Source organism: Gadus macrocephalus, chromosome 11 (assembly GCF_031168955.1).
Source record: "Gadus macrocephalus chromosome 11, ASM3116895v1".
In the NCBI taxonomy this organism is placed as follows: Eukaryota; Metazoa; Chordata; class Actinopteri; order Gadiformes; family Gadidae; genus Gadus; species Gadus macrocephalus.
In genome coordinates, this window is record NC_082392.1 from 18,284,121 (window position 1) to 18,296,635 (window position 12,515).

General features: G+C 41.2%; 1 protein-coding gene across 3 annotated transcripts; it reads left to right on the forward strand.

Moving 5' to 3' along the window:
• Positions 1 to 4,222: 4,222 nt before the first annotated feature.
• On the forward strand, positions 4,223 to 12,494 carry zgc:136493 (uncharacterized protein LOC692276 homolog). 3 transcript variants are annotated; one of them, XM_060065359.1, is made up of 7 exons: positions 4,227 to 4,389; positions 7,965 to 8,177; positions 8,439 to 8,595; positions 9,289 to 9,463; positions 9,841 to 10,019; positions 10,947 to 11,043; positions 11,590 to 12,494. In XM_060065359.1, the coding sequence occupies exons 1-7, from the start codon at positions 4,291 to 4,293 to the stop codon at positions 11,741 to 11,743; spliced, it is 1,074 nt and encodes a 357-aa protein (XP_059921342.1). In that variant the 5' UTR covers positions 4,227 to 4,290; the 3' UTR covers positions 11,744 to 12,494. The 3 variants fall into 3 exon arrangements, with proteins under 3 accessions (XP_059921343.1, XP_059921342.1, XP_059921341.1); XM_060065358.1 differs by having other exon boundaries at positions 4,253 to 4,394; XM_060065360.1 differs by lacking the exon at positions 7,965 to 8,177 and having other exon boundaries at positions 4,223 to 4,389.
• The last annotated feature ends 21 nt before the right edge of the window (positions 12,495 to 12,515 follow it).

Consider the following 12,515-nt stretch of genomic DNA (forward strand, 5'->3'; position numbering starts at 1 on the left):
GGTGCAATCGATGCTTGGAGGGAAGGAGAGATGCTGTTTCCCAATGTCAAGGAAGCATGCTCAACGGCCGCCCTTTTAAGGACGCTACGTCATAGAACGCCGACAAGCACTGTTCCAATGTTGAGGACACTCGAAAGCCGCGCCATTTTTGCGTCCTTTGTTTTTGAGAATTCCGAGATTTTTCAAGGATGCATCGCTGCATCCTTGACGAGCCAAAACTACCCAGAATCCTCTGCGTTCACTTCGCGGGTTCTTGAAAATGGCAGAGCAGTAGGCCTACACGTTCAAACGGAGTGAAGTTATATTAGTTTTCAGAAATATTTTGTGCCGTATTGCTTTTTATAGATTCATCATGTTAATGCAAATAATCAAGCCTAAAGACCTTTGCCACTTTTCAAACGTTTTTGCAACTTAATGATACGTTGCTATATTTTGCATGGACGTAGCTGGTGTTAAACACCACTGTCACCAATGTCAATTTACTCGCTCACAAGATTACATTATTTATGTATACCTATTTATGTTTGTGTTGAATCGTTTTTTTTAGGGTCAGCCCAGCAAACGGAGGCTTTTGTGCGCCTTAGGGTGGCGCACAAACATTTGTTTACCGGTGGAAGGGATAGTGTGCCACTATCCAATGTTGTAAAATTAATGCACAACCGATCATTTGCAATGTTTGTAATTTTTAATGAACGTATATAATTGTATTGTATATGATATAGCCTACTTATGTGTTCAAAGCACTGATAGATTGTAGGCATATATGAATGAATGAATCAGATCAGTTAAATAATATATCCAAATATATACACGTTTATCATCTCTTTCTTTGTCTTTTTCCCCCTGCATAATAGTAATCAACCGTACTGTAAATGTGATGCATGAATTAAGTTCTCAGACAATTTCACTTAGTTTTATAAAAATTGAATGGATTTTCCTTTTAATAAAGACAATTCGATCAACCACAACAAAGCTTTTGTGACTTCCCCAAAGAGGCTCCATGCGAAGGAGACATGACCGCATTCATAACAGACAAAAGTCAAATAAATATCGATCAGCTTGATTGCTGCCATGTTTTATTCATAAGCGCACATGGGTTTACAAGCGGACACGCAGTATTAAAAAGCGGAAGCGGAAGCGCTTCCACACTACCAAGTCGTTCCCAAAGTCCAACGTTACAAACGCTAGGAAGCACTCGAGCTAGCACTCTAGTCTCATCTCCATAGGACGCGACTAGCAAGGACGCGTCCTAGCCCCATGGTCCTAGCAAGGCTGCAGCCTTCACTTTGGGAACGGCTGTTTCCTAATGTCAAGGAAGCATGCTCAACGGCCGCCCTTTTAAGGACGCTACGTCATAGAACGCCGACAAGCACTGTTCCAATGTTGAGGACACTCGAAAGCCGCGCCATTTTTGCGTCCTTTGTTTTTGAGAATTCCGAGATTTTTCAAGGATGCATCGCTGCATCCTAGACGAGCCAAAACTACCCACAATCCTCTGCGTTCACTGGGCGGGTTCTTGAAAATGGCAGCGCAGTACACGTTCAAATTAAGTGAAGTTATATTAGTTTTCAGAAATATTTTGTGCCGTATTGCTTTTTATAGATTCATCATGTTAATGCAAATAATCAAGCCTAAAGACCTGTGCCACTTTTCAAACGTTTTTGCAACTTAATGATACGTTGCTATATTTTGCATGGACGTAGCTGGTGTTAAACACCACTGTCACCAATGTCAATTTACTCGCTCACAAGTTTACATTATTTATGTATACCTATTTATGTTTGTGTTGAATCGTTTTTTTTAGGGTCAGCCCAGCAAACGGAGGCTTTAGTGCGCCGGGTGGCGCGCAAACATTTGTTTACCGGTGGAAGGGATAGTGCCACTATCCAATGTTGTAAAATTAATGCACAACCGATCATTTGCAATGTTTGTAATTTTTAATGAACGTATATAATTGTATTTTATATGATATACTTATGTGTTCAAACCACTGGTAGATTGTAGGCATATATCAATGAATGAATCCAGAACGCAAGCTCGTTTACCTTGCGTCTCTGCTAGAATAAACCACGCATTCAACATTTATCACTCTCCCGAGTCATACCTAGCCCGAGATGACCATACCACAAAGTATCTAAATAGTTTTTCATCAGGAGGGTATGATGGGAGATAGTCAGGTGGTGTGAGGCGTGGTGTTTGGGTTCGCGTGCGGGGAGTGGGAGAGAGTTACGTTCATCTACGTCACGTTTTCTGGAACGCCGCCATTTCCACGCCCGATCTCGCAAAAAAAATTAATAATTTTAGGCTCCGATACTTATTTGTTACCCCAAGTTTTTTTTTGTCCAATAGCATCGGCGTCACGCTTGCCTCAAATCAATCTTCATGACATGTATATTTATTTAGTCCACAACCCCTCCCCAAACAGTGGAGATATCTTGAATGCGTTCAAGAGCACTGAGGCCTACTATAGAGTGGCGAAGTCACGCCCCTTCCGGTAGGCTCATGGGACCTATGAGATCGAAAAATATGAATGGGTGTCAATGGAGAGAAAATAATTATTTTCTGGTCCCGGTCTTTATATGCCCTGGATTACACATATGTTGTTTGTGGATTTAAAGGATAATTTTTCATGCAAAGAGTTCGACCGTTTATTGTGCAATTGTTCAGATAAAGGCTGTAGAGAAAACACAACGAGAAAGACTACACGGCTCGTATGTGACGTCACGCTCCCTGCGACTGGCGTGGAGAAGACCGACAATCTTCCCATCGGCATAACTGAAACTCTGCACGTGCCCCGACTTATAATGGTTTTCACCTCTTTCGATGCTGAGGGGCGTGACTTCGCCACTCTATAGAGTGGCGAAGTCACGCCCCTTCCGGTAGGGCTCATGGGACCTATGAGATCGAAAAATATGAATGGGTGTCAATGGAGAGAAAATAATTATTTTCTGGTCCCGGTCTTTATATGCCCTGGATTACACATATGTTGTTTGTGGATTTAAATGATAATTTTTCATGCAAAGAAAACTAAAAATGTTCGTGAAGAAGTTTGATAATTTTAGGTTTTATGTGAGGCCGCTTTGTGAACTACAGCTCTTCGCTGCTCTCGTCGCATATGATACACGTGACCAAACCCGCCCTTGGAACTCGGCACAGAGATGGCGATCTCTCTGCCCCACTTCACCGCTTTTTCCAAGGGGAGGATAAAAGCATCGAAAGAGGTGAAAACGATTATAAGTCGGGGCACGTGCAGAGTTTCAGTTATGCCGATGGGAAGAGTGTCGGTCTTCTCCACGCCAGTCGCAGGGAGCGTGACGTCACATACGAGCCGTGTAGTCTTTCTCGTTGTGTTTTCTCTACAGCCTTTATCTGAACAATTGCACAATAAACGGTCGAACTCTTTGCATGAAAAATTATCCTTTAAATCCACAAACAACATATGTGTAATCCAGGGCATATAAAGACCGGGACCAGAAAATAATTATTTTCTCTCCATTGACACCCATTCATATTTTTCGATCTCATAGGTCCCATGAGCCCTACCGGAAGAGGCGTGACTTCGCCACTCTATTGCTACCAATATGCTGTGGCAGTGGCTGGATGGGTGAAGGACGCTAAAGTGAGGCACTTGGCCACCAATAATCTGATAATGGCAAAGTTAAGTACTATATATTTGTGATTTCTTGTGAACAGTTTGTGGTTGGTTACTAGGCCTAAAAAAAAAAAAATGTCGGTTCCGGTTTCCGACCGACCCTGTCAATTTATGTGCGACCCAAATTATTTTATGAGCTTTAAAAAAGAAAAAAAAAATGATGCAAACTATATACATTTTTGTAAAGCACCTCTTCATTCTATACAAGGATGAGCGATTTTTCTCGTTTTTCAATTAAAACAACCTAGTACTATGTTGTCAAACACTTTCAAATAGCGTTTCTTCTAGCGAGATGTATGAGCCAAGTCAAAAAGCAGCGCAACGCAACGGTGATTTAAATAACGACTGCCCAGCCCCCCTCTCTTGTTACAGGTATGCTAATCAGTTAAATTAAACCACCTGTAATGTCCCAATTGTATCCATACTGTGTGCAACAGTAGGCTACTTACTTTGTAAGGGTAGCTGCAGTAGGCCTACGACTACGTACTACAAGTAAAAAAAAAAAAGTATGCGTATTTGGGTACGCCCATACCCGAATAATGGCTTATGCATTTGTTTGGACCTTTGATCGATGATTCTGTGTTTGATTAACCAAAGCAGGGAGACGCACTGTGCTCGCTGGCTCACGTCTTCAAACCATGCAGGGCATAGTCGTCGTCTCAGGCCTTACTTGCATACGGCTGATTCAAAGATTGAAGAATCCCGGGCACATAGCGACGCGTTTGTATTCCACCACGGTAAAGTAATTGAAACCCTACTTTAATAGTTGAACGTATGCAGTCGAGTTTAGTATGAAGTGTAGCGGATGGCGAGACGGTGGGGTCATGTTTAGGTCCCTTTAGCGAATCTGAGGAACCAAAACCCAGTCTGCTCGTTGCCATTCAGGAGATTTGAAGTTAGGGGGACTTCAAGATGGGGGATATTTGATGTGCAAGACATGCACTAACTCTTATGATAGAGCTGACAATGTGTATTAAAATCCGTATGCAATCCTGTCAAATGTTTAGATTACACTCACCCATTCATGCACCCATTCATGCACCCATTCATGAACACTTTCACACACCGTCGGCGGTGTCATCCATGCAGGCGACAGCTAGCCCGTCGGGAACAGGTAGGGTGAGGTTTCTTCAGGGGCACCTCGAAACTCGGAGGACATGAATGAGTCAACACTATAACCATCTGCCAAAACAATTGGATTGTCTTGTTAGCCCACAATCAAGGGCTTTAAGTTTGTTTATGATCTGGGGGACGGACGGACATACATTGGTTGTAAAGCGTTGAGTTTAAGTGTTCTCCCCTCTATCAAATAATTTAATCAAACAAATAGGCCTATCTGTCCAATTACTGACAACATGATAAACGTAAGTTAGTTAGGTTTATTTTGTTTTTGGAGTTTAATTTGAACTGCGATAGCTCAAATAGTTTAAGTAAAATATTTCAAATGTCATAGAAGAGGAGATAAGGAGTTAGAAACCACAACAGCTATTAAGATACCAAAAATGTTTGGATGTCATACTTGAAACTGGTTGACGACGGGGGGCTTTTTAAAGGCACCCAGTGCAACTTTATGTAAACATTCAATGAAAAATAAACATTCAATTTCTAGTCTTTTTTTACACGTAGTAAGTTTCAATAACTCCATACCATTACATATCGACATTCAAGGAGCAAAGATGAGACGTCGTTGTGTGGTGAGAACTGATAGAAAATCGTAAACAACAACAATCGCCGGTGGGGAGAAGCCATTTTTCCATTGACTGGAAGCCTGCTTTATTTATTGTAGGTTACAAAAAATAAAGAAAATGGCGGCATTGTTATCGATTTTGTATCAGTTCTCACCACACAACGACGTCTCATCTTTGCTGCTTAAAGGTCCCATGACATGCTATTTTATGCATTCTTTAATATAGGTATTAGTGGGCAACTAACACAGTATTCAAAGACGTTCCCTAAATTCAGCCGTGGTGCAGTTACAGCCACTCCGAGCCAGTCGCACATTGAGCTTCCCCCAAATGCGCTGTTTCGGTGGGCGTGTCAAGGAGGAGGGTGGGGGTGTGGCCCTGAGCAGCTTGCAGCCACCATGCGCTCTGTTTACAGTGGATGTATCGCAATGGCGAGGCGCACACCCTTTAGCCGTGTTCCGTAAATATTCTAGAACACACGGGAGTCCTGGAGCTCTATATCTAAATATTATCATATAGCCTACACAGATATCTATATCATATAATATATATTATCACGGCCAAAAGCTGTGTGAGCCGATATTATGAATCTCAAACGACCGCGTTGGGTTCTCCGACGTTCCTGGTTCTTCAACGTCCACATCAATGTGAATGCACACACTGTAACGCAAGTGTTTCTTGTTGGTTCTTTGACTTATCTTGTATTTCCACAACGAGACTGTCGTGGGGGTTATCTGAGCCATGGTTGAGAAGGAATTTGGGGAAAGGAACTTTGGTTTGACTCGCTGAAGTACATGAACTGCGACATGCCGCCGGTTGCCGCGAGGCACCATCGCCCGGCAGCGGGCAGCCGGCAGCAGGCAGCGCGCGGTTCAGTCGACTTCAGGTTGATGTGAAAGTGGAAGAACCAGAGACGTCGCAGAACCCGACAAAGTCGTTTGTGATTCATAATATCGTCTGGAGGCGCACACAATATGTTATATGATATAGATATCTATGTATCATATGATATTATTTAGATATAGAGCTCCAGGACTGTAACGCAAGTGTTGTACACTTCCTTGTTATTTGGATAACCGTTCTGCTGTTGGTGTGATGGCGCATCACGTCGGACTCTCGTCTCTGGTATTTCTACAACGAGACTCGTATTGGGGGTTATCTCAGCCAAGGTTGAGAATGAATTGGGGGGAAGGAACTTTGGCTTTGACTCCCTCAAGAACATGAACCACGACATGGAGGAGAAAGGGATTGTTGGCGGCGAATGTCTCCCGCTTGAGCCCCGCTGAGGGACCACCACCGGAGGCGGAGGTGCATAAGCGCTGCCCGGCAAAGATCCCTTTCTCCTCCTTGTCGTGGTTCATGGTCTTGAGGGAGTCAAAGCCAAAGTTCCTTCCCCCCAATTCATTCTCAACCTTGGCTGAGATAACCCCCAATACGAGTCTCGTTGTAGAAATACCAGAGACGAGAGTCCGACGTGATGCGCCATCACACCAACAGCAGAACGGTTATCCAAATAACAAGGAAGTGTACAACACTTGCGTTACAGTCCTGGAGCTCTATATCTAAATAATATCATATAATACATAGCCTAGATATCTATATCATATAACATATTGTGTGCGCCTCCAGACGATATTATGAATCACAAACGACTTTGTCGGGTTCTGCGACGTCTCTGGTTCTTCCACTTTCACATCAACCTGAAGTCGACTGAACTGCCTGCTGCCGGCTGCCTGCTGCCGGCTGCCCGCTGCCGGGCGATGGTGCCTCGCGGCAACCGGCGGCATGTCGCAGTTCATGTACTTCAGCGAGTCAAACCAAAGTTCCTTTCCCCCAATTCCTTCTCAACCATGGCTCAGATAACCCCCACGACAGTCTCGTTGTGGAAACACAAGACACGTCAAAGAACCGACAAGAAACACTTGCGTTACAGTGTGTGTATTCACACACACACACACACATGTGGCGCTCGCACGGTCGAGTCTCATTGGCGGGCCAACGTCTCTGGGCGGGCCAGGCAGAGTAAGGGGAGGAGCTGAGATTCCTCATGACGTCATGAGCACAGATTTCCAAATCAGCGCGCTTGAGCCTCCGTTTTTTCAAAGGCGAGCAGAACAGCTAGTGCTCGTTTTACACCAAACGCAAGTTTTAGCCACTGGGGGACCATAGGCAGCCTAGGGGAACTCATATTTATGTTAGAAAACCTCATAAATTGAGATTTTCATGTCATGGGACCTTTAAATGTCGGTATGTAAGGGTATAGAGTTATTGAAACTTACTACGTGTAAAAAAGACTAGAAATTGAATGTTTATTTTTAAGCCTCGAAAGTTGCACTGGGTGCCTTTAATTGTGAAATGGACCGTGTACCTCTTTTCCATAAATTAAGGCAAAACAATAATAAAGAACCTGTAATCGTGTCAAACTATTCATCATGCATGATCCATAGTATCAAAGTGTGGTCTTCATGTTTGGCATTAAGTTTAGGCATTCAATTGCCTCTAAACTATTTTTATAAAAGTGTATATCTTTTGCCATTTAGTAGCTAATCTCACAGGAATTGAGAAATTGACTACATAAATAATATACAATCAATAATGATATAATTGATAATGCAAATATATTCTAGATGGAGAAACCCTATGTCCTAACGAGAAAGTTTGGCAGACCAGAAGCCATCTACAGTTCACTCTCATCTTTGGTAGAGGATCATTTTACTGTGATCGATTTCGAGAAGATGGCAAGCCAACCAGAGGTCAAGCAAAAGATCCAGGCAATTCTGGTGTGGGGCTGTTCTACCTACATCAACAGTTCATTCCTACAAGGACTTCCTAATTTGAAGGTATCGGACTGGCCACATGGATTATTGGCTAACACACTGTACACATACTTTTCCTTAAGTCATTGTTTGTTGAAATGATTTACAAAGGCATGTTTACGCTCATATTTATTATTGTTTTTCTTAGTCGTTCCTGCATCTTTACAATCAACATTACTAAACCCAAACTATGATCCTTGAGATCAGAATCAGAATCTCTTTATTATTATTTATTTATTTAGATTTAAACATTTTTGTTTAATTTTGTTCTCCCTTTGTCTCCAGGTTGTAGTGAATGGAGGTGTGGGAGTGGATCATTTGGACATCCCCCTAATTAACAGTTTTGGGGTTAAAGTGACAAACACTCCTGATGTTGTGTGCAAACCTACAGCCGACCTAGCCATGGGGCTAATGTTGGCATCTGCCAGGAACATCATACAGGGTAGGGCTGCTTGATTATGGAAAAAATCATAATCACGATTATTTTGGTCAATATTGAAATCAGGATCACTCAAACAAATATTTTTGAGTTTGAAAACATGATGCATTATTCAGCATTTATCTCTAAAAAAAGACTTTGTAACTGAGAACTTCTGAGAAATGTCCCATTAAAAATGTTCAAATGTTCAAATAGAAAAGAATGTACATATATGTATCTAGCTCCAGCTGATAAAAAAAAAATAGAAATCACGATCGAAATTTGATTAATTGCACAGCACGAATACAGTGCATTGAATTATTTGACACTTGGCAGATGGAATCAAAAATAGTTCTTGTAATTCCAGGTTAAGAGACTTTAAAATGTATGAATCTGTGCTTCTAGTGATTGCTGCGTAGCTATTTTGGCTTTCCAACCATCTTTGTGTACAACCTTTTATATTGTACGCTGGTTGGAATGGAAGCCATTCTTTTTTGTATAACTTGGCCAATGATTTTCAGTTCATTCCATTGCATCAATTTGCAAAGAAACTATTTTGGCTTTCTGTTGTGGAAACCAGGTTTAGTTAGATATATCAGTGATTTAAGGAAACTGGTGGTTGTTTTTACTTGGACTCAAAAAACATTTACCAAAAGTAATGTATTAATAATGAACTGACAGCAATTGCTTTCTGTTTTTAAAACACTTCTCAATTAGGGGATTCCTTTTCTCGGGATCACGAGGAAGGGGAGGATATCGGTGAGATTCACCTTGGAAAAGACATCAGCAACAAAACACTAGGAATTGTTGGAATGGGTAACATCGGAAAGATGGTGGCCAAAAGAGCACAAGGCTTCGACATGAAGATATACTACCACAACCGGACACGCAGGTATAAGGTCCAATCTCAAGTCAAAGGACCTTCTCCTTGCATATGTTAATGTTCTAAAGAGTAGAACATAACAATTGACAGAATGAGTGAATGCTGTACTAGAAATAATCTGACATTTACAGCATTTTTGCACCGCTAGGAATTCTCATTTTCCTTTCAAGGTATTGTTGCTTTAACCTTTTTAATGAGCTCCAACCAGCAGACTCCCTCATTAGTGATTCAAGTTATAGTGGTACTTATTGGCTCATTCTTGGCTGCCTCTGCTGAAAGGAATGAGCCTAGCTGCGGCTGAGTTACGTTGCTAACATTTTACTAAGTTTGACGGGCGACTTATTAAAATGGATTATGTATCTGACTGTAAATATTGACTCCCACAGGCCAGTGGAGGAGGAGCAGAAGGTGGGGGCAGAGTACTGCCCTGTACTCAATGATCTATTAGCTATGTCTGATTACGTTGTGGTGTTGGTTAATCTAACCGCAGCGTCCACACATTTGATTGGAAGAGAGCAGCTTTCAGCTATGAAATCCAGCGCCACCCTGATCAACATCAGCCGAGGTTGGTGTCCACACTATAACATATTATTATTGACCAATAACATCACACAACAGTGATGCAATACACATGTTATGTAAACATATTAAATAAACTCCTCCACAAAATAGACGATCACAACACACAATAATGCTTAATGGACAAACAAATGTAATGGTTCTTACCGTCATTCTTGACTCTTTTATCTTCGCTGTGATCAAGGCCAAAAAGGTGAGCGCTGAAAGCCTTTTCAAAGGTTTTTATTCATGGACATCGTTCAGTTGAAATGTCCTCTCCCTCGAGGTTGGATATAGGTAGTGTGAGAAAAAGCCTCAGCGCAAAGAAATTTGCCATGTGTCCTATCGCTTCTCGTTGATAGACGCCAACATTTTTAAGGCTTACCGGTATTTAACCTTCCTTTTCACATAGCGCTCTTGTGGAGTCCCCTCTACGACTTCATCTTCTTCTGGAGAGGGATGTTGGCGTCAGTGTGATTATTTTTTTTTTTTTAATTGCTTACCCTAACCCAATTTATTCTGTCGGTGGATGGAAGTGGAGCAAAAAGCATACAGTGCTTTTAATAAGTCAAATTATTTGCGGCACAGGTTACACTGATCAAACAAAAGTCTGTGAGCACATGTGAGAATATCAGGCTATCACAGACACATACTTTGCTCACCGTATTTCTGTAAGAATTGCTTGCTTTGCGTTGTCACCCACTGGGCCACATGTAGAGTGAGACGTATAAGTAAAACTATGCATTTCCTGTGCCACTCCCTCATTTCGTGTTCCCTTATTCTCTCAGGGTTTCCCAGTCAGTAACCCCTGCAACAAATGTGTTTGAATGTAGAATACAAAGCATACAACAAAGCAATAAATTGCTCCAGTGGATAGAATCACGCCATTCGATCATGCTCCACTGCATCCCAATATTCCCGTGTTTGTTTGTAGGGAAAGTGGTGGATCAGGAGGCCCTTGTTGAAGCTCTTCAGAACAAAGTAATCCAGGCTGCAGCGCTAGATGTGACCTACCCTGAACCGCTGCCCAGGTAAACGCACGCACAAACACTGTGATGAAACGGCCATTGTTTCACCTAGAGAATGATCATAGTGTGGGACCTATTCTGCAGTGCAATTGAATTTACATTAACCCCTACGTTAATGTTATATAATATGTAGGTTAGATGAATACGGCCAATTAAAGGCATCAATAAAGAATACATGAACAAAAATCTATAATAATTGATAAAAAATGAATTAAACAAAACTCCCAAAAGACTTCACTATCACTTGCATTTGTAACTGCAGTATTGCCTTGCAATTATATGTTATTTAGACATCGGCTTAATAACCGCGCAGTACAGTAACAGAGGTCAAACACTAAGGTCAAACTTTTTGGAGTCTGATGTTTGATGCTATTTGGTTGTTGGATTCTTTCCATGCAGTTTTTGTTGAAGTACTTATTTATTAAAAGCTAAAAGAAGAGATCATTCCTATACACTATTGTAATAGCAACTTAACGTGTGTGTGTGTGTGTGTGTGTGTGTGTGTGTGTGTGTGTGTGTGTGTGTGTGTGTGTGTGTGTGACATTTCAGAGGCCATCCCCTGTTATCTCTTCCTAATGTCATTGTGCTACCCCACATGGGGACTCACACATTGGAGACGACCTGTCTCATGATTAAGCAAATGGTGGCCAATGCGCTTGCAGCATTGGCTGGGGACACACCCCCTAATGAGGTCATAGTCTGATCCTCTGGAAAGCCACTGGAGAGGCTGATACCTTTTTATCATTAAAAGCAACAGACATCTTATCAGTACTGTAGTAATAATGATGTTATAAAGTACATATAATCTATGTGAATTATCTAGGAATCGCATCTTAATCTGTTGAATAGATTTCCATACCTAATCTGTATTTACCCAGATGTTTTTAGAAATGTTATAATTTATTCTTCTTCACCTCTATTGTAAATCCCCTCGTATCAGCTAAATGTGTTAATACTTTAGTCGTAGTCGAATCGTTAGTATTATTATGTATGCCATTAATTTATAAAAAATCCTGTGGTAAATGATCCATTAATTATAATAGGGACACCATAGAGCAAAGCTTTTCAAAGGTACATTGCAGGACATATCTTATAATCATGATTAATTTAGACTTAAACGTATGCTTCCAAGTAATAAAAAATAATTTAAAGTAATTATCTTAATATGAACCATATATGTATGATGAATTATTCCCATAGACATTAATATGTTCTGAATGACTTATAATGAAATACTTAATTGTACTTGCTTAATTGTGATAAAAAAAATGTTTACACTTTGTTCAATCAGATCTCGACTGTATGTGCAGACAGAAACAAGACTAAAAAAATAAGATGCCAGCTCAAAGCCTGGGTTCGCTGGTTGACCAGTGTGTAAGCTCTCATGTGCTCCTGCTGCCTTGAGCTCTTTGCTACAAGACTATCAATATCTTACATTAAAGACATCCAACTGATGCCTCCTCATTCCCTTATTT